The sequence below is a fragment of the Eulemur rufifrons genome, chromosome 3 (assembly GCF_041146395.1).
Source record: "Eulemur rufifrons isolate Redbay chromosome 3, OSU_ERuf_1, whole genome shotgun sequence".
Taxonomy (NCBI): Eukaryota; Metazoa; Chordata; class Mammalia; order Primates; family Lemuridae; genus Eulemur; species Eulemur rufifrons.
The window spans coordinates 58,634,652-58,656,002 of NC_090985.1; the positions used below are offsets into that span (position 1 = coordinate 58,634,652).

Below are 21,351 nucleotides of genomic sequence, written 5' to 3' on the forward strand. Positions count from 1 at the left end.
CACACTCTTCTGTGACTAATGGAATATTTCTACACAGTGTGAGAAACATTTACATCCGTGGCAATCTTTCAGTGAAAAAGCATGTACCTCACATGGGATTATGGAGTGATAGCTGCAGTTATTTTCTTTTCCTACAGAAGCACCCCTGACTACTTGAGGGCAAATCAAATATTCAACAATACCAAATGCTGAGACTTCAACCATGGGGAAAAAAAATACCAAAGACTCTACAAGATCCTTCACTAAGTAACTTTGTTAATTATGTTAAGCAATATGACACAAGAAGCTAAGGAAGATAATTTTAAGATTTTTATCATTATTACTATTATTACAAAGATGTTGAAAGTTTGATTGCAAAGCTACCAGAACCCAAGAAATATCACAGCCTCTTAAGGGCAAGGACCTTATCCTGTCTTGCTCTGGTCACTTCCTGATTTAAAAGAATATAACAGACATTCAGAAATGACTGATGCCAGGAGTGGCAAGGCTGCTAGTGCAACTTGTATGCCTAGTACACAAGAGCTGCTCTCTGCAACTCTGCAGAGAGCTAGTCCCTGTTTACCAACCTTTTGTGCCTCTTCTCCCAGTGCCTAACACCTGAAAGATGAGATAATATCTAATGAGATGAACAAAGGACACTCAGATTTTTTTAAAAAGCTTTGAGTGAGTCATTGTCTTAAGCAATGAAACTACTGAGAATTGGAAGGAAGGTCCCACACAGCCTTCTCTGAGAATGTACAGGTTAGGGTTAAGGATCTAGGTCCTGCAGCCAGACAGTTTGGGTTGAGTCCCATCTCTCCACTTATTGCCTAATGACTGTGAGTACACTTATGCTCTTTGTGCCCCAGTTTCCTCATTTGCAAAACAGAGATGCCAATAACAGGCCTACAGCATAGGGCTGTTGTGAAGATTAAATGAGTATATATAGATCACTTAGAATGATACCCAGCACATAGTAAGTGCTCGTCAAATACATTTTTTTTTAAATATTATTATTTAGAGATGAAATCTTCACTTCAGGTAGCTGCATTTGTCCCAAGGGCAACTAAGCAGGCAGTAGACTAAAGGTATTATTCTGCTACCACACTCGCTCCTCTTTAAAAAATTAAAAACCACACCTTCTCCCTTTTGCTATTGTCTTTTATTGGCCCGGGTGGATCGAGAAGTGGGGAGCCAACGACCAACATCTCCAGCGCAGAGGCACGGCTCCTAAATGCTGAAGGAATCTGACCTGAGCCTAATAAAAATACACATTACATATTCTGGGTCAAAATTTGGAGAGAGGACCCACAAATATACCATCAATTGCTATTCTACAAAGATCCCAAGACAATTAAATGGATACAAGATCATCTTCTCAACAAATGGTGCTGAGGCCGGGTGAGGTGGCTCCTGCCTGTAATTCTAGCACTCTGGGAGACCAAGGCGGGAGGATCGCTTCAGGTCAGGAGTTTGAGACCAGCCTGAGCAAGAGTGAGACCCCTGTCTGTACAAAAAATAGAAATATTAGCTAGACATAGTGGCATGCGCCTGTAGTCCCAGCTACTCAGAACGATGAGGCAGGAGGATGGCTTCAAGCCCAGGAGTTTAAGGTTGCAGTGAGCTATGGGGATGCTACTGCACTCTATCCCTGGTGCCTGAGCAACATAGGGAGACCCCATCTCTACTAAAAATAGACAAAATTAGCTGTAGCCCCTGCTACTCGGGAGGCTGAGGCAGGAGGATTGCTTGAGCCCAGGAGTTTGAGGTTGCTGTGAGCTAGGCTGATACCACAGTACCCTAGCCTGGGCAACAAAGCAAGACTCTGGCTCAAAACAAGAACACCCAAATGGTGCTAGAACAATGGATATCTAGCCATACTGTATGGATATCATTGTAGGAAAAAAGGTCCTCAACCCTTATTTCATACCATATATGTAAAATTACCTTAAAATGAATCAGAAACCTACATGAAAGAGGTAAATCTGTTAAATATTTCAAGCAAAAAAACAATCAAAAGAAAAAAAACCGAGAAAATCATGTGGCATTGGGTTAAGGAAAGACTTCTTAAATGGTACAAAAAAAGCATAAACTATAAGAGACAAAATTGATAAGGTGAACATCAGATTAAATATTGTGGCTCTTGGAAAGATACAGTTAAAAAACCAAAAAGGCTAATGGACTACAAAATATGTAACTGATATATTCACATTACACAAAGAACACTTATAACTTAATAAAAAGAAGACAAGCAACTCAATTTAAAAATTGTGCAAATGATTTGAATAGACACTTCACAAAAGAAGTTATAGGAAGGGTCAAATCAGTACATGAAATGATGCTCAACATCACTAGACACAGAGAAATGCAAATTCAAACCACAGTGAGACACCGCCACACAGGCACTACAGTAACTAAAGTTAGAAAGACTAAAAATACCAAGTTTTGGCAAAAAATGTGGAAAACAGGAAATCCTGAAACATTGCTGGTAAGCATGAAAATGGTACAGCCACTTTGAAGCACGGTATGGTAGTACCTTATAAAGTTAAGCATATATTGACCATATGGGGCAGCAATCCCAGCCTTAAGCATTTACCCAGGAGCAATGAAAACATAAGTCCACATTAAAATACATACATGGGCCGGGCGCGGTGGCTCACGCCTGTAATCCTAGCACTCTGGGAGGCCGAGGTGGGCGGATCGTTTGAGCTCAGGAGTTCGAGACCAGCCTGAGCAAGAGCGAGACCCCCCATCTCTACTAAAAATAGAAAGAAATTATATGGACAGCTAAAAATATATATAGAAAAAAATTAGCCGGGCATGGTGGTGCATGCCTGTAGTCCCAGCTACTCGGGAGGCTGAGACAGGAGGATTACTTGAGCCCAGGAGCTTGAGGTTGCTGTGAGCTAGGCTGACGCCACGGCACTCACTCTAGCCTGGGCAACAGAGTGAGACTCTGTCTCAAAAAAAAAAAAAAAAAAAAAAATACATACATGAATGTTTACATACATAGCAGCATTATTCATAATAGCCGAAACCTGGAAGCAATCAAATGTCTATCAACTGGTGAATAGATAAATTGCAATATACCATTACTGTAGAATACTACTCAGCAATTTTAAAAGTCAAACTATTAATACAAGCAACAACATAAATGAATCTCAAAAATATGCTAAGCAAAAGAAGACAACATAGGTGACTCCATACTCTATCATTCCATTCATATGAAATTTTCAAAAAGGCAAAACTATAGTGACAGAAGGCCAAGAACAATGGGAGAAAGGAGGACTTAAGTGCAAGAGTCTTCAAGGAAACCTTTAGGGCAAAGGAACGTTTTGTATCTTGACTCTGACATTGGCTACACAGCTGTATACAATTACCAAAATTCTCCACTGTGCACTTAGAATTTTTGAATTGAAAACAAACAAGCAAGCAAAGATAATTGCTTCCGTTAGGTCTATGGGCATCAGAGAAGAATACATAGTCTCTGATCGCAAGGTAGAAACTATACAAACATACACACACTTGATTATTAATAACACCAATTCTCCTTGAGTATTCAATCAGAAGAGGTTTTATAGAGTTATACTGTAAAAAAAAAAAAAAAAAAAAAAAAACAATGAAAAAGCACCATCTTTAGGGCCTTCCCATTTGCAAGTTTCCAAACTAGAGTAGGTCAAGGTAAAAACTTCATGAAGCAGGAAGTTTCCACACAAATATCTCATAATTCCTCATAAGTATTTAATTTTATAACTAAAACTAAAAGAATCTGTCATCTAAGAGTCAAGAAAAATTGAAATATTCCTCCACACAGACACTCGGGTTTACCAATATCTGTTTGGAAAGAAAGTAAACCAGAATACCAATAAACACATTTTTTTTAAAAAAAATTAAAATTCACAGTTTAGTTCATTTATCCCACTTAAAAAAGAAATAGAAAAAAACAAAACCAGCTGGGGGTTTTGGATTGGGGCTCGCGTTGCGGCGGCCGGGACCCACCTCTGCGGCTGCGTCCTTGAAGCCCTCGCTGTAGGTGCTGTCGGGCGTGCTGCGCTGGTCATCCTTGAGGTAGGCGCTGTGGGTGGCCATGGAGGGCACGTCATACTGCGTCGGTTCAAAGATGACCACTCGTTGCTCCTCCCCGTCTCCCCGGGTGTAGTGCACAGGCGGGGCCATGAAAACCGGTGTGAAGTCTTCAGCCTTCACCACGGTGATCCCCGACACCGGGATGATGGCCGGACTCTCGGGGACGCTGACGCTGTACTGTTCCCGCTTGCAATTCTCCAGGTGGTCTTGATTTAGGGAGAGGTTCACTGGAACAGTCTTTAGGACCTGCACTCGGTTTTCTCCTCCGCTCAGATTACTCTGGGCTTCACTGGTGCCAAGACAGTTTCTGTGTGTTCAAACCCAACCCCCCCATGACATGATAGAATTAGAAAAATCACCATTTTGCAACTCCTAACAAAATAACCAATGCAGACAGTAATCAGTGGATGCTAATGCCATCAGGGGACCGGGCGACGGCTAACCTCACAATGGAATGCAGCGGATCTTTGCACCCCTACGAGGACAACTAAATGTGAAGTACTCAGCTCCACTGTAATTTTATTTTTAGTGTCAAGAAAAAAAAATTGACTCTAAAACTAATCAAACCTTAGATCTCACTTTCAGCTCTCAAAAAAACCAGAAGCTGAAAGAATGATTTAAACAACATGAAAAAGAAGCAATCAGACAAACCAGAATTTAGCACACCTTCCTGACCTAAATTTGTCAACAAATCAAAGGCATGAAAAAAAGAGGAAGGGTGGGAGGATTGTTCTAGATTAAAAGAGATTTCAAAGTCATAACAATCGAGTATGTGTAGATCTTGTGTGGGTCCTAAGTTGAACAAGCCAAAGAGGCATTTATGAAGTAATGGGATTTTGGAGGCAATTCAATATGGACTGGGAGTTAGGTAGTATTAAGGAAGTATTGTTAATTTAGTTAGGGGTGATAATGATTTTGAGCTTACATAATAAAATGGCCTTCTTTTTTAGAGATACAAATCAGAAGTAGTTAGAGGTGACTCGACATGATGACAGGGATTTATTTTAAATATTATTGCAATTTTTAAAAAGAAAAAAAGGGAAAGAGAAGGCTGGGCATGGTGGCTCATGCTTGTAATCCTAGCACTCTGGGAGGTCAAAGCGGGAGGATCGCTTAAGGCCAGGAGTTTGAGACCAGCCTGAGCAAGAGTGAGACCCCTGTCTGTACAAAAAAATAGAAATATTAGCTAGGCATAGTGGCATGCGCCTGTAGTCCCAGCTACTCAGGAGGATAAGGCAGGAGGATGGCTTCAAGCCCAGGAGTTTAAGGTTGCAGTGAGCTATGGTGATGCCACTGCACTCTAGCCCTAGTGACAGAGCAAAACCCTGTCTCAAAAATACATAAATGAATGAATGAATAAACAAATAAATTTTAAAAATTAAAGAAGAAATGGAAAGAGAAAAGGTTGCTATCAAGCAGGTGTGACAAAAATTTATTACTGCTGAATTGCAGAATGGAATAGGTTATTTGGGGGCTCTTTACTATCCTCTGTACTTCTGTATATGTTTGAAAACTTTCAAAAGAAAAAATTTTTAAATACCACCCCCCCCCAAAAAGGCAGGAGGAGGACAAATGTGGTAATTTGAAGGAGGGAGGAGTGGGGAGGATAATTTTCACCGTTCTATGGGCTAAACTCTTTAAAGGAAAAATAAAATAATGAGAATCTGTCATTAAAATAGTTTTGCCAAATTGAGAAATAACATGAGCTCATTGATATCCTTAGCACTGAATTCCTTTTGGGGCTTAAGGAAGTAGTGTAGCTGGGCTTATGGTAAAACAAGATCTCAGATCTCAGACCTCCTGGCTAGTAAGGAGAGAAAGGAGAGTGCTTAGAAAATTAACTCTTGCCAGACTAGGATGAAATACTTTCATTTGCTAAAGAATTCTGGGAGAAAGCAGAGGCAAGGGGGAACCCATTAATAGAAGATTGTTGTTGACGGCAAAGTGATTTTACTGGCAAAGTCCTTCTGATCAGTAAAATTTGAGGGCCACCTCTCACTTACTTATGGATTATTCTGACTAATATGGAAAGAAAATACATGTTTTGCATAGATCCCCAGCTCAGATGTCTGAGTTTTTTGTTTGTTTTTGTTTTTTATCTAGAATGTGCTTTCTGGGGCTGACTAGCATCTCTCGCTGAGAGAACTATTTGAATAAAATCGGTTCCTCCAAGAATTAGGTTCTCTGGTTCCTCTCTGTAAAGAAGGAAGTCTATTAGCCTCTGATCTTGCCAAACTATCAAGCAGGACTTGATCATTTTAGCTTTGATTTTTCAAATGAAACTTCAAAGTAAAGCTTGAGAAAAGAATGGCTCCACATGAACTAAGCCAACAGAAAAAATATCGAAACTTCTGAGTCTGTCACAGATCTGTAGAAATAATTCTAGAGGATAGTCCTCTAAGGAATAAAATCACAAGTCCACAAACTTTCTGGCTTTATGTAATGACCTGTTTTCATGGTTAAATCAGTAGAGCAAACCTGTATATAAGACACAGTGAAAATTTTAAAATTATGTTTAACATGAATTCAGTTAGCTGGAGGATGCCAAAACCCAGACCACCCATTCACATTAGCATTTCCTAAACCCCACTGTTTACTGTGGCCCCCCCTGAAACTCACCCACCCTGAAAAATCGTCTTCCATGAAACTTAGGAACAGCAGGAGGTGAGCAGCAGCGGGCAAGCGAAGCTTCGTCTGTATTTACAGCCACTCCCCATTGCTCGTCACCACCTGAGCTTCCCCCCCACCCGCCTGTCTGTGAAAATATTGTCTTCCATGACATTTAGGGAACGGGGGCGGGGGCGGGGGACACACACTGGGAGGTGAGTAGTGGGCAAGATAGAAAAGCTTCATCTGTATTTACAACCACTCCCCATCGCTGACATCACCACCTGAAAAATTGTCTTCCATGAAACCAGTTCTTGGTGCCAAAAAGGTTGGGAACCGCTGGTTTAGAACATTGCATGGAATGTTAATAGATATTCTTCAAAGAAAAACAAAAAAAAGAGTCCATGATAAAATCGGTATTAAAAACGAACAAACAAAAATTGCCATAACAAGACAGACCACTCTGAGTGGGTCACAAACACTGTGAACACAGTAGAGGTCCTCCAGCGTTCCTCTTATTGTTAAATCAAAACCCAGAATTTCCCAAACTCATTTCACCCAGACCTTTTTGTGGAGGAATAACCATTAATACTTGTGGATAATGTTGCCAAAATATTCAAAGTTAACCAACCAAATTTCTTTTTTCATTCATTTTTTATAGACAAGGTATTGCTCTGTCACCCAGGCTGGAGTGCAGTGCTACAATGATGGCTCACTGTAGCCTCAAATTCCTGGGCTCAGGCGATCTTCCCACCCCAGCCTTCCCAAATAGCTAGGACTACGGGCACAAGCAACCATACCCAGCTCCTTTTCTTAAATTTTTGTATAGACAGGGTCTCACTATGTTGCCCAGGCTGGTCTCAAAATCCTGGCCTCAAGCAATCATCCTGCCTTGGCCTCCCAAAGTGCTAGGATTATAAGCATGACCCACCACACCTGGCTGGGCTAAATTTCTTAATTGTTTAACTCATGCAAAACAAACGAATTCTAAACAAGAACACAGATGGAAATATTTTTTTGTATTCTTATAAGCAAGAAGTAAGCAAGATTGTTTAAATCTAGTCAAATTGCTATTACCATATTACCAGAAAATAACAGATTCAGCACCACCCTAAAATGTGTAACTATTCCTCTGTAAAACAGTATTAGCTTTAGAAGCTAATTCGAGAGAACTTCACAAAGACATTCAAAAATGGATAATTAGAAAAAAGTAAGAATTGTGAAATACTGACTTATCTATAATAGAATTTAAAATTGAACCAAGTATAAAATAAGAGAAAATGCAATAATAATAATGGTGCATTAAATACATTTTTAAAAAATTTTGGATTATGTCATTGGTTCTGTTATTTTTCCAAATTGCAACTTCTGTATATAAACAGCTGTCATGATATCATGCTAGCACATGGCATCTTAATTCATGAATACACCGCAGATCAAAATGACATTCTTCCAAACTATATTCAATGGGAAGTCCAAGTCATAATTAGTCTGTATGAGGTAGTTTAGTCTACCTTCACTGCCAGTTTTTTTAAAGGAACTCTATGGAAATCACAAAAATATCCATTAAAACACAATGAGCAACTGTCACTTTGTAATGTTGTTTTAAAAGATGCTTGAACAAAACATGGTCTCTCTTGTCTATGATGTATATCGTAGACAGAGCACAGAGCTTAGACTCATTTTGCCCTGAACCCACTATAACTATGGGTATAGGATTTAGCAGACAGCACAAGCTTAGCGCAATAAAACTGGCTGGATGGAGGAAAAGTTACAGGACCTGAAGAGTGTCAGCCTCTTCCTCCCTGTCACCACTCCTGCCAGTGAGGTCCCAGGACCCCAGGGCAACGTGGAGCTTCAGAAGATCCCTAATGGAACAGTGAATCAGAGGCAGATAACCTTACTCTTCTGCTGGGGCTGTACCCTGGAGGTGCTGCACAGCACAGGGCTGCTGGTTGGAAGAGTGTCCCGCGCTGCTGGTCACAGAACAAGATCATAATGTCATAAGCAGTTCCGATCAAGGCCAGGTAAGATTCTGACTGATGTATGTGCTAGCAGGGAGTTTTATTTCTCTGGACTTCATATTTCCATATGAAAGAAACTTCAACTGAAAAACACCTTGCTTCTCTCCACCCTACTGCAGAGGAAGAAATTTACTGATGGGTGAGTTTGGGAGAAGTAGCTGAACAGGGTGGGTCAGCCCCATCTGGTCCCCTCTCTTTGTCTGGATTGTTCTGGCCAAAAGCAGGAGACCCACTCTCTTGTCACCCTTGCCGTGCCACAAATGGTGCAAAGTCCTGCCTGGGACTTGATGGGGGGACTTACCTAAGACTGAAATATCACAAGCTGCAGATTCCAAGTCAAATTCTCCAGTTGGCTTCATCAGAAATAAAGTTGGGTTTTTTTTTCTTCTTTTTTAATCTCAATTTATCTGACTGTGTCTTGCTTTTCACATGGGTCTTACCCAACGGTCTCCTGCCATCCTTCCTGACCTGCACCTCTAGAGTGCTCACAGCCCTCCACCAGCCCCTCCCTCGGCTGGGATACAGCCCAACCTCCTTCCTTTCCCCCTCATCAAAAGCAATCTTTCAAGTGTCTCACTCCCTCAAGGGCCTGATTGCAGCTATAAAGCCATGGGATTGATCAGAAAAGTCAATCCCAGCAGTGGGTTGTCTTGCCGGCCTATCTCCTCTAACTCAGGACTGTCAGCCTCCTCGGAAGAGGGCGTTGGAACAGCCTGCTGATGATCCTGTGGATGCACAACCAAAACATGCAATTTGCTCTCCCCGTTGAAAAATATGGCTTTGGTCCAGACTCCAAAAGACAGATAGACTTGACTCCATCTCCTCTCAAGAACAAAACTTATAGTTTAATACTATTGTTTTCAAGAAACACAGACAAAGAGTTATTTGGGGGGCCAGGCATACTCCTTTACCTATACCATACCTTTTTTCCTGGTCTTCTTGGCTGTCACTTGCTTTGCTCACAGACAGCAGCCTCTTGTCTCGAGGAACCTGGAACATCACCAACCATCAGTCAGACTTACATAGATGCCACTGTGACTATGCTCAGAGCTAGACACCAGCATAAGCAAAGAAACCAAAATGGAATGTTCTCCAGGAAAAGGTGGGAAATTTGCTATCACGAGAAGATGGTTAAAGGTGAGTAGCCTGAGTGACGGTGACTGTGGAACCAGAGGCAAAGGGTTGGTGACAAACGTAGGGCCACAACAGACAGAATTCGGCTGCTCACTGCTGACCTGGGTGATTTCCCCCACACCCAAGCCCCTCCCGTGCCCTCACCCCCTTGGGAGAGGGTGAGGGGAAGGCAGCAATGAGTGGGGGTGAATCTGGACATGGTGCCTCTGAGCAGAAAAAGCATCATGGAGTTACAGCAGGTGTCATGTTAAGGAACAGGGACTGTCCCTCCTCCCTGATGAGGGACTCCAGTGCTGGCAGGGGGTGGGGGGTTGGGCACGGAGCCGCATGGCAGTGGGGGAATAAGCATCGAATACACCAGCACCCCCTGTCACCCTCTCCCTACACTGCTTGGGGACTTGCTTTCACAATTTTTTTCATTATTACACTTTCATTATTGTCTTAACAATCATAATGCCAATATATTACCTGAAAGATTATTGAGAGAAGGGACACCCCACAGGCTGCATTTGTGACCGTGATCTAATTGCCCTCCTGCATCATGGATCCTTCACGCTGCCATGGTTTTCAAACACATGAAGAAGGAGGCTTGGATTTGTTTGTTTGATTGGATTCTTTGTTTGTTTTTGGATTTTTGCTAAATGTAAATATTTTCCTTCTAGCCAAATTCCTTTACACCCAAAATGCAGCCTTTGCTTTTTTGATCTGAAAGCACTTTCATGAGAAGCATCCCTCTCCTGGACTCTAGCAACTCCTATGGTTTCCACTGCCCTGAATATGCACACAAACCCGGACGGACGGCTGGACTAGGCAGGGGGCAGAGCGAGGTGGCTGCGTCCAGACCTACAGCCCGCTTGCCTGGGTTCAGACCTGAGCTCTACCACTCCCTAAACTCTGCCCCACTTTCCTCGGCTGTAAAATGGGCATCATGATAGCCCCATATTTCAAAAAGTTTCAGTAAAATTAAATGAATTAACATTTTTAAAGCATTTAGAGTGTCCAGTACTTTATATTTGTTAAATAAAAATATATCAATTGTAAGTCCTTCATTGATGTCAACTTTGGGAGTCTACAATATACAAGGCATTGCTAAGTGCCGGATAAAAATGAGGTGAATAAAACATAGTTCCCATTATCTGTTGAAGATGACAGATAAACATAAAATTTCAATACCCACTCCAACACCCATGTTCATTGCAGCATTATTCACAATAGCCCAAAGGAAGAAATAACCCAAGCGTCCATCAACAGATGAGCGGATGAGCAAAACGTGGCCTGTCCATACAATGGAGTATTACTCAGCCTTACAAGCGAGTGAAATTCTGATGCACACTGTCATATGGGTGGACTTTGAAGACATTATGCAGAAGAAAATAAGCCAGACACAAAAGGACAAATATTGTATAATTCCACTGATATAAAGTACCCAGAATAGTCAAATCCGTAAAGACAGAGGTAGGATATAGATTCCAGGGCCTGGGAGGAGAGGGAAAGGGAAGTTATGATTTAATGGGTTTCTGTTTGAGAAAATGAAGACGTTCTGGAGGAGGATGGTGGTGATGGTTGCACAGCAATGTGAATATACGCAATGCCACAGAACTGTACACATAAAATTTTATGTTATGTATCTTATACCACAATTTTTTGAAAGGTGATAAGGAGGAAGTGAGCTTCTAAGGAGAAGTATGCCAGAGCTTCCACACTGCACCCCCCCCAACCAGAGGGCACTTGGCTCCTCTCCTAAAATATAGTTATTCCTAATAGTGTATAAAAACCCAGTACCCAGTGATATGACGTAAAAGGAGCTGCGTACAGGGCCCACTGGGAGCCTCGAGGACAGAGCTCCCCAGAGGAACTGAGGCGTGGGCAGGAATTGGCAGTGGCTGGAGAAGGCCTTCTAGCCTTGGAAACTGCCCAGAGAGAGGCTTGAGGGGAGGACAGAATGAGGAAGGCGTGGCCAGTGTGAGGAAGGAGTAGGGCAGATGTGGCTCCCGAGATGAGCAAAAGCCAGGTGAGGAAGGGCCTTGAACCAGGCGCGGATGTTTTACTTCCTAACGGTTCCTCTAAAATGCCGTGTGCTATGGCACAGCCACCTTCTCCGTGACTGCCAAGCATCCCTCACCCTCTCCCCTTCCAAACAGGATCCCCTGTGTCCCTGAAATCCATCCACTGCCCCTGGACACTAGTCTCCAGGTCCAGCCTCCAGCATCCCTTGCCTGGACTGTTGTGTCAGCCCCTGCCTGGTTTCTCCTCTCCTTCGCTGAATTTCCACAAATCCTTTCTGGATCCATTAAGAAGATCCAGAGTGGTCTTCTTGGAAATGCAAGTCTGCTACTCAAAACTCTTCAATGCTTCCCATTACTCTCAGTCACGTCACCTTCAAAAAGTCTCCAGCCTCAATGTGGGCACCCTGGGACTTGCTTACCACACTTGGGCCACGCTGTATTGATGACCATGCAGTGCTCCTCTCACAACAGTGCCATCACACAAAGTCCTCTTTGCCTAGACTGCAACCCACTGCCCCCTGCCACCACCACCCATGCCTTCCCCAGGCGGACTCATGACCATACGTCGAGTCCCATCTACATTTCTGTATCCACGATAAGACTGCAATCTCCACGAGTGTCTACCTTGTGCCTGGAATGTAGTGGGCCCTCCCTAACTACTTACTGGAAGAATGAATGAATCAATAGAAATGGCCTGGAAACGGCAGAGCCAAAGAAACAGAAGAAACTACAACATGTTAGAAGCTCTCAAAGATGCATAGACGTGAATGCTATTGTTGCCAGGAGTCATTGAGGAGAGCTCTGAGCAGACGACTGTGCTCAGTCTACAGCGTTGGGTAGAACACGAGGAAGTGGTTGTTAACCTTGGGGTTTGCTCCAATCTGGGCCTCTCTGAACCGAGTTTACCTTTGGCTTTGCAGACTGTCTTTAGAGGAACTGAAACCTCTGAACTCAATCCCCTCTTGAGTCCTGGACCCACAGTACTGTCTATCGGACATCCCTACCTGGACATCCTACAAGCACATCAAACTCAACTCAATCATCTTTCTCCTCAAAAGCCTTTCTTCTGCGCTCCCTACCGTGACTACTCCAGGAATTATCTTAGGCATCTACCTCCTAGTTATGAGCTCCTCCATCAACTCTCTCTCTCTCACACACACACACACATGCACACACACATATCAGCTGCCAGCTCTAATTCAAACAAATGCTTAATGATTTCCTGAACACACGGCTTGTCTCTGTTTAGCACCTGTTTGGGTGGCTGATTTAGGGAGAACTCTCTGCTGACTCAGAGAATCCCACCACCACGCTCATGCTTCAGGCCTTCATCATTTTTTTATCTGGACTATGGCAATCGACTTCTTGCTGGACTCTCTGCTACCAACCTACCTTTCTATTGTTGATGCTGCTGCTATAATATGTGTGGATAATTTCTCCAATCTACAAGGCCTACGTTCAAAATCCTTCAGTATGAGATCCCAATATTATGATAAAAGGATTACAGACATTTCATTTTCTTCTTTAAGCTTTCCTACGTTTTCTATAATAGACTTGTATAAACTTAAAATGAAAAGCTGATATGTCAAAACATCAAATTGCTTACCTTAAAAACATACAATTCCTATTTGTCAACAATACCTCAATAAATCTGGAAAATAGACAAATAGAAAAGCTGATTTTTAAAAAAATTTAACAGCTTATGAGTATTTATGAGGTCACTTCTTCATTCTTCCTGCAAAAAGCAAAGACCATGCCCCTAGCCCTGAACTCTCCTCTGGGAGAACAGAGGCCTCCAGCCTGGCCTAGCAAGACTCTTCAGGGGGAGCTGCCGCCTTCCCGCTGCAGCCCTCTTATTTCCCTGGTCGCCCTCCCCAGTTCAGCAATACTGATTGCTCGATTCCACTGAGTGCAACCTGAGGTTTACACCCCATGTTTTCTCATCTCCTGTTCCTTTGCCTGAAATGCTCTATCCTCATCTGTCCACGTGACAGGACCTCCCCTGCTCTGTGGTAGAGTAGGCGTCATTTCCTCTGACAGCCTGTGACTTCTCTGGGAGGCTGTCAGTCAACTGACTACTCCTAGAACATATCCCTTTCACAGCACTAACCTCTGTGCACCGTGGTCATTGGTTTGCAGGACAGCGTCTGTCCTGGACCGCAACTCGCAGGGACCTCTCTGAGGTACTGAACTGGGTCTCTTCTGCCTTTGCGTGCCCGATTCACCACCACAATGTCTACCAGCACTGCTGGAAAGGTCACAGACAACAGGGAACATTTGTTGGATGCATGGATGGATGGATGAATATATGGACGGACAAACAAATCAACCAACAAACTGCTTTCCAGCAGCACTGAGTCATCACAACAGATAGGGACCAACTGACCAGGGAAGCATATTTTCACTACAGCTGGAACCAGATGATTACAAACCACCAGCTCTCTCCAGAGAAAAATAAAATTAGATAAAGCAAGTCAAACCACTTTTAAAAATATCTAGCTAATTAAATCTCATGTTTTTCTGTCATGCCTGAAATTCATGGAAAGGTCACACGACTTTGGAGCTGATATTGGCAAAAACTGGATAGAGAATTAGGCTAGGGTTTGAGCCCCTTGTGAGAGAGTCTATTGGGATTTTTTTTTTTTGTAAAATAAACATCATTTAATTAGTAAACAACATATTAATCTTCAGAATCTTTAAAAATTTGAATTCATTTTTAAATGGGTTCAAAAAAGGGCATTTTTAAAAATGGTGAACATTGTAATGCAATGGATATTAGGAAACATACAAGATTGTCCTGTGATCTTGGGTAAATCCCACTCAGTTGCCTGAACTACACAATTTAAAATCTGATAGTCCTCACTGCAATGATCCTATGGTGACAGTAAAAAAAGGTAAGTGAAAATACCTTGAAATTTATGAAGCATTATGCAAAGATATGTCTCTGCCAGTTTCCAAGGACAAGGACCACTTTTCTTGAGTACCTATTTGTGTCACATGGATGCCTCTCTCTGGGCAGAACCCACTACTGTCCCCTCAGAGGGAAGATGGTGTCCTCGACAAAAAAAATTAATTCTTGCATTTCCAAAGAGGCATTAAGTCTACAAAATCTAAACAATAATGTGACAGCAATTGTTATAATAATTTAACTTCCTGAAGTTTATACTCAAAAGCCAAAATTGCTTTTCTCATTAATATTTCACTTTATTACAGAAAAAAGGTCTATCCTCAAAGAACATTTAACTTTATCATGACTTTAACACTAGCATATATAAACTGTGAACATTCATGGAACTCAAACAGGCCTCAAAATGATCATGTAAACATATGGTTTTTGGAAACAAGACTCTTTCCACAAACAATAAAATGTTTGAAGTGAAAATACAGCAAATGTGTGAAATGAAAGGAGCCATGTAACTCTACCAGTCCACACAGTCTTGAAAAATATTAACTCAACAGAGTTATAAACATGGCTACAACTTGAGTTTTATGCAAGCTCCCTATCCTGCATCTCAAAAAATTTACAGAAAGCAATATTCCAACTTTCTTTTAAATATCACTAAATGTACAAGAGGTAAGGTAATCTAGGTATGACATTTACTAATACCTAATTATCCATGTTTACTAATACTTAATTGTCTTCTGAACCTATGGGAGATAAAATACATTGCCTTCATAAATCACTAATTATGTTTGTCTTGGGGGTATGCTTCTCTTTTCCATTAATACAAAAAAAAATTGCCATCAACTAAATACAGATATGTCAAATTATGTCCATTTCACAATAACAGAATAAAATATAAAATTTATTTTTAAAGAATTAGAACAATGTATTTCTTCTAAATATAATCAATATATTTCTTCAAAGCCTTATTGAAAACCTATTAACTGATATATTAATTTAACATTATAAAAATGATGAAAAGAAGTTGTAATAACCTGATTGATTAAACTCAGGGCCACTTTATTGATGTGTTTATAGATTTTAAAGATCAATAAAACTGTCAGATTTTGCCTATTTTTTTTATCATGAAGGAAAATTGCTTTTCAATTTCATTCTAAGGATGAGACCTAAAAAAGTTGAACCCTTGAGGAGTGAGTGGTCTAGTACACGAAGCAGTCTAATTTGATGAGTTCTGTGCTTCTGTACCATCCTCAATAAATTTTGAATTTTTTCACTCCAAAACATTTAGAATTTATCCTTGTGTTTCAAGGATAGATCCTAACCACAGACAGAAAAGAAGAAAGAAAAGGCTACCATAAAGCTATTTTGATTTTCAGATTTACTTTTTTTTTTTTTCAGTTGTTACCCCTTCACTATAGAGAAAACAGCCCTACTCAACATTTCATCTGGAGCCTAAGTCCCCCAAAGTTAAGTCCTCCTTGCTATGTCAGGAGCTTTGTTGGTTATTTTATACCTTCGTTAGAGGGCTGTCAAAATCTGCCAACTCTGGCTCTCTTATGTCAGCCTGGACTGACAAGGGTACCAGTGGAACACACTTCCTGTATTTCTCCAGCATTTCTAACAATAAGAGATGCACCTATTTGAGTTAATAATCTCCTCATTTAAAATAACCCTGGATGGGCCCACCTATCAGTCCCTGGCACCAGTCACTTGCACCTTACTCTGCATCTTAGCTAAGACCCAGCTTTGTTTTCATTTATTTCCCCAAGGAAGGAGCTCTCCTGGGTGTTTTAACGGGAAAGAAGCTGGAAAAGGAATGAGTAATTTTAGAAAACTTGGCAGAAGAGTGGGTCTGGGGACAGTGCCAGAATTGGTGGTGGTGGGAGATCTTTTGAGAGCATGACAAGTCTAGTTTAGGGGAGGGAAAGGAGACAGACAACAAAGCTTGCAAAGTTAAGGCTGCTGGAAGGAAATAGAAAGTAGGAAGCTAGAAGGAAACAGGAAGCTGAGACTAAAGATTACTAAAAGGGAAATTGTTCCTCCTGTGTGGTTTTGTCCAAAGCTCTGATTTTTTCATGATGGAGGGAGAAGGGGAGGTAGGATTCAGTTCTTATTTTAAAATGAGAGTTCATTGTGCCCAACCAGCAAAATAAACACAGTCATTATCACCTTTGTGCCAATTCCCAGCACAAGCCAAAGGTGTTTACAATCAAAGCAGACAATAAATCTCATTTAGTAAATACTTGTTGATTTTTTTACACTTCAGTGATTCAAAGAGAGAAGGTCATACCAGGTATAGTTCTTTATGCTTGAGACAGACCATTGTTTCTTGTTTGATTTCCTCAAATACTCTTATTTTGTAAGGACTGTATGGCAGGTACTTTTTGTAATGTGAGTGAATTACATTTATTCTACTTTAAGAGTTTTTCAAAATAAAAATTTAGTAACCATTGAAACAAATGGAGATGGTTAGAGTTATAACTAAATTAGGTTTTGAAATTGCTGCAAAAGTCCTCCATAAAGCGTTCATCGAGATAATGTTTATAAAACTGAAAAACCAAAAAATCTAGAAACTCTGTTTCTTATAAAACTGAAAAATCTAGAGGCCACCTAAATGCTCAGCAACTGAGCAATAACTAAGTTATGATATAGCCACACAATGTAATATACTTAATTCACCAAAAATTATAATCATAAAGTTAAAAACAGCAGCAAGGAAGTATTTGTAATATGTTAAGTAAAAATAATATGTAAATATTTATTCATGTGAACAAAGGACACAAAAAATAATTATCCCAAAATGAGCACTTTCTCTGGGTGGATGGTGAGGCTGGGCTTCATAGACGAGAAGGCAAGAAGGCAATGAGAACAGGAAGAGGCTGAATTCCATATCAAGTTTGGAAGTACTATAAGCTCCCTGGCCCAGGACGGTGAATCTGTCGGCTCTTCCCACCAGCAAGGGGAGGCCCTGGGACAGGACGAGGAGGAAGGCAGGGCTATGAGACCTACCTTGTAGTAGTCGTAGAGCAGCCCGAGGGCAGCAGCACTGTCCTCGTCACCATTGATGCTCATCATCGCCTTGGTGGCTGCTGTCAAGGGATTCTCCAAGTACGACTTCCAGGCTTCATCTTCACTGGTGTAGGCTCTTCGGGTATTGAACGGAGGGTCACTGGGCATGGGCACTAAGGCCACTAGTCTTTTATTACTGTGAAAGCAAGAGAAATGTGAGGTTCGTTATCAGAGAGAGCAATGTTCCTTTTTCCCACTAATAGTACACACATTATATGGCTACAGGCATTAATTTGTGTTTCCCCAGGATAGGAGAGAAGGAAGGGAAAATTAAAGCTAAAGTGATTGCCACTGATTTGTTTTTTTAACTGTCCATGAGAAGTAATAATGTCCTTAGAAGGTAATATACAGTAGTGTTAGTTGGTGCTATGGTTTGAATATTTGTCCCCTCCAAAACTCATGTTGAAATTTAATTGACATTGTGATGGTATTGTGAGGTGGAGCATTTAAGAAGCGTTTAGGCCATGAATGGATTTATGCTGTTATTGCAGGAATGGGCTCGTTATGACTGAAGTGGGTTCACCCCTTCTTGCTCTCTCTCTGTCTTGCCTTCTCTTTACCCTTCTGCCTTCCACCTTTTGTCATATGCAGCAAGAAGGCCCTTGTCAGATGCTGGCCCCTCCATCCTGGACTTCTCCACCTCCAGGACTGTGAACCTATGAATTTCTGTTCATTACAAATTACCCAGTCTCAGGTATCAGCACAAAACTGACTAAGACTCTTCAAACTTGGCATTCCATATTCAATCATTCTAGGGGCCAAGCAACTTTAATTATTCCTTATTAGTGCATACCAGAATGGAACCCTGTGAAAGAGCAGGTTTCATTTAATTCTCTGAGTTCTAATTATAAATATGTGCAATACATTGAACCTGATCAATACACTAATGATTATTAAAAACTATTTTATCTAATTTAATCTTTACTTGAAATTGCTAGCAAATTATAGACCAATCCAAGTCTCTTAATTAAAATGGCAATATAAGCTACTTTGCAAACACAAGATATTACAGGCAATGCTGTGTAATGAGGACATGGAGCAACAGTAATTCTGTAATATTTAGATACTATAAAGACCATCATGGGGAGTGAGGAGCATATCTGGGGAGTTTTCAGGAGAGACAGAAAGGGGCTGGAGTTGATCCATCCTAACCAAGCCAACCTTGCATAAAACAGCAACTGACAAATAAGGCAATGTCTTAAGGTGGGTGTGATCATGACCCAAATATCAAAGACCATACCAGTCCTCAGCAGCTGCCCATGCCGGTACCTCAGCTGTCAAGCAAAATAGCCTGGAGATGCTTTGTCACTCATCTCTCGGCCCTCTTCTGCTTGTTCATTGAAATGGAACCAAAAATGGAACAATGAGACATTTTATTTCAGTAACAGCTACGTCTGCACATAGTAACATGGCATGGGCAAGTGACAGGGCTGGCGACAACATCAACATTAATCAATAGAAATTCAGCCACCAGGGCCTTCTGATGTTCAGGCAGTCATAAGAGGTCCCTTTTTGCTGACTCTCCTATAGGATCTTCCCCTGGCAGGTGGTCCCTTCAGCTCACTTTGTGACGGATGGCTGGTGTGAACCCACAGCAAAGAGTGTACTGAGGGCCCCTGATGTGCTGGCATGGGGCCAAGCATTGGTGTAGGGTCAGAAAAGGACACTGACACTGGTAAGATATACTTGGGGATGTGGTGGGTGGGGAATACACATTGAGCAGAGTGAAATTCTGGGCTCGATGGTCACTAGGCCTCTGATTTGAGCTCTTTGTGCCAGTGGTTTGGTCAAACTGATTGAGAAGAAAGAGAGAATATTGACCCAATTGCCAATGAATTGGATTAAAAGAGTATAGTCAGATCTCTTGGAGTAAATGAGAGAGACCCTGGTCGAAGGGCTTACTGATCATTAGGCACTACGGTGACGTGGAGTAGCACAGGCCCCACACTTACAGCAGTGGAAAGCCGGGTAAAGTCTGCGCTTCAGCTTCCCCTGCCTTAAACAGGGCTAGCAACACCCACCCTACTTACTGCATAATGTCATTGTGAGGATCAAATAATATAATTGCTAAAATAGGTTCTATAAACTGCACAGTGCTATACAAATAACAGGCATTATTTGTATAGCTCTATGTTCCTGTGAAGTTTAAGAGTATATCAATTTTTGGTAAAGTTGATTATAATTTTAAAAGTCCTCAAGATAATTATTAATTTAAGGGAAACTGCAGTTGTTCATTTGGCAATATTCCACAATTATTTATTGAGAGTCCAGTAGGTGCCAGACATCGTGCTGGTTGTTGAGGATGGAGTGGTGCTTGAGACACTGTTGCCTGCCCCACCAGCCTGCAGGAGAGTCAGCACTGCCATTACAAGGGCTGTGAGCGTGAGAAAGGGATGCACGATGTCATGAGGGCAGAAGACAGAGGGGACCAATGTAATCAGAGGACCATGGAGGAGCCAAAGTTTCTACACAGATCTGCAGGACAGGTAAGGGTGTGCTGGTCAATGTTGAAATGGGGAGATGTGGTAAATATTTTTTAAAGTGAAGAATATTTTGGTAGTGCAGAATAATGGAATTTTCTTACAAAAGGAGCATATGTGTATTTATTTTGGAGACTCCACTAAAGAAATTTTACATATTTTATCTAACAATAAAATAGCATTTCCATGTTGCAGAAAATTTCTAAATATATAGGATAGGGTTGGAGACAGGAAATGTTGATGGACTCCTAAGGGTCCCAAAGCAGAAGAGACGGTTCCTACAGGGAGAACCAAGAAGGCAGAGGTGGTGGGCCCAGGTTGTAACAGTGTCACCCTCCCCACAGTTGATTAGTTGGGGCCACCCCAGATGCCTGGTCAGCAGCCTTCACTCCAAAAGCAAAATAAAGGATTCTGAACCCCAATCATTGCCCCTGAAGGCCCAGACATCATGCACACTTCCTAAAATGCTCAGTCCTGCAGGGAGGACTTCATGTTATTTGAAGTAACCTCGCCATTGAAAAAGGTGAAGGTGTTATTATTTTTCATGCCTGAGAGAAGCACTGATTGCTGTGGAGGAGTAAAGAGTGGGGAGTGGAGTGGGGTGTTGATTACAACACTGGCTACTTTCCAGAAGTTTAGCAGGAAGCACCAAACTGAAGGAGCAGAGTCTTAATTTACACCAAGGAGTGCCCTGAGTCACTGCAGAGATTTTTCCTGAGTTTTCCTTCTTAAAATCCTGACTCCCTCCTGCTGAGTCTCCCAGACTGCTGATTTCATCTGTTCCTAGCACAAATGCCCACTCATAAATTTAAGAGAGTCATCAGCCTTTTCCCTATAATGAAATTGTTGATGAATCCTTACATGATCAACAAAAAAAATATTCTGGGAAGTCACAACTTTACTAGCTGTTTCTTTTTAGATTTCTGGTGGCCAAAGGGGCCTTTTGTGCTCTTCCTTTTAACTACGCAATGACTTTGTTTTTTTTCTTCATAGATTATAATCTCTCCGGTACAGAGCACTGTTGAATGAAGTTTGGTTTAATAAAAACAGAGTAATCTCTC

At 41.5% G+C, this 21,351-nt stretch overlaps 1 protein-coding gene across 1 annotated transcript in view; it reads right to left on the reverse strand.

Moving 5' to 3' along the window:
- The window catches only part of GRHL2 (grainyhead like transcription factor 2), a 116,982-nt gene extending 99,064 nt beyond the window's left edge, over window positions 1–17,918 (reverse strand). The window contains exons 1-3 of the mRNA XM_069466166.1: window positions 17,751–17,918; window positions 9,619–9,686; window positions 3,979–4,372 (exon numbers count right to left, since the gene is read on the reverse strand). Of these exons, the coding sequence (XP_069322267.1) occupies window positions 3,979–4,372; window positions 9,619–9,686; window positions 17,751–17,918 (630 nt within the window). The remainder of the gene's footprint in view (window positions 1–3,978; window positions 4,373–9,618; window positions 9,687–17,750) is intronic.
- Window positions 17,919–21,351: the final 3,433 nt, after the last annotated feature.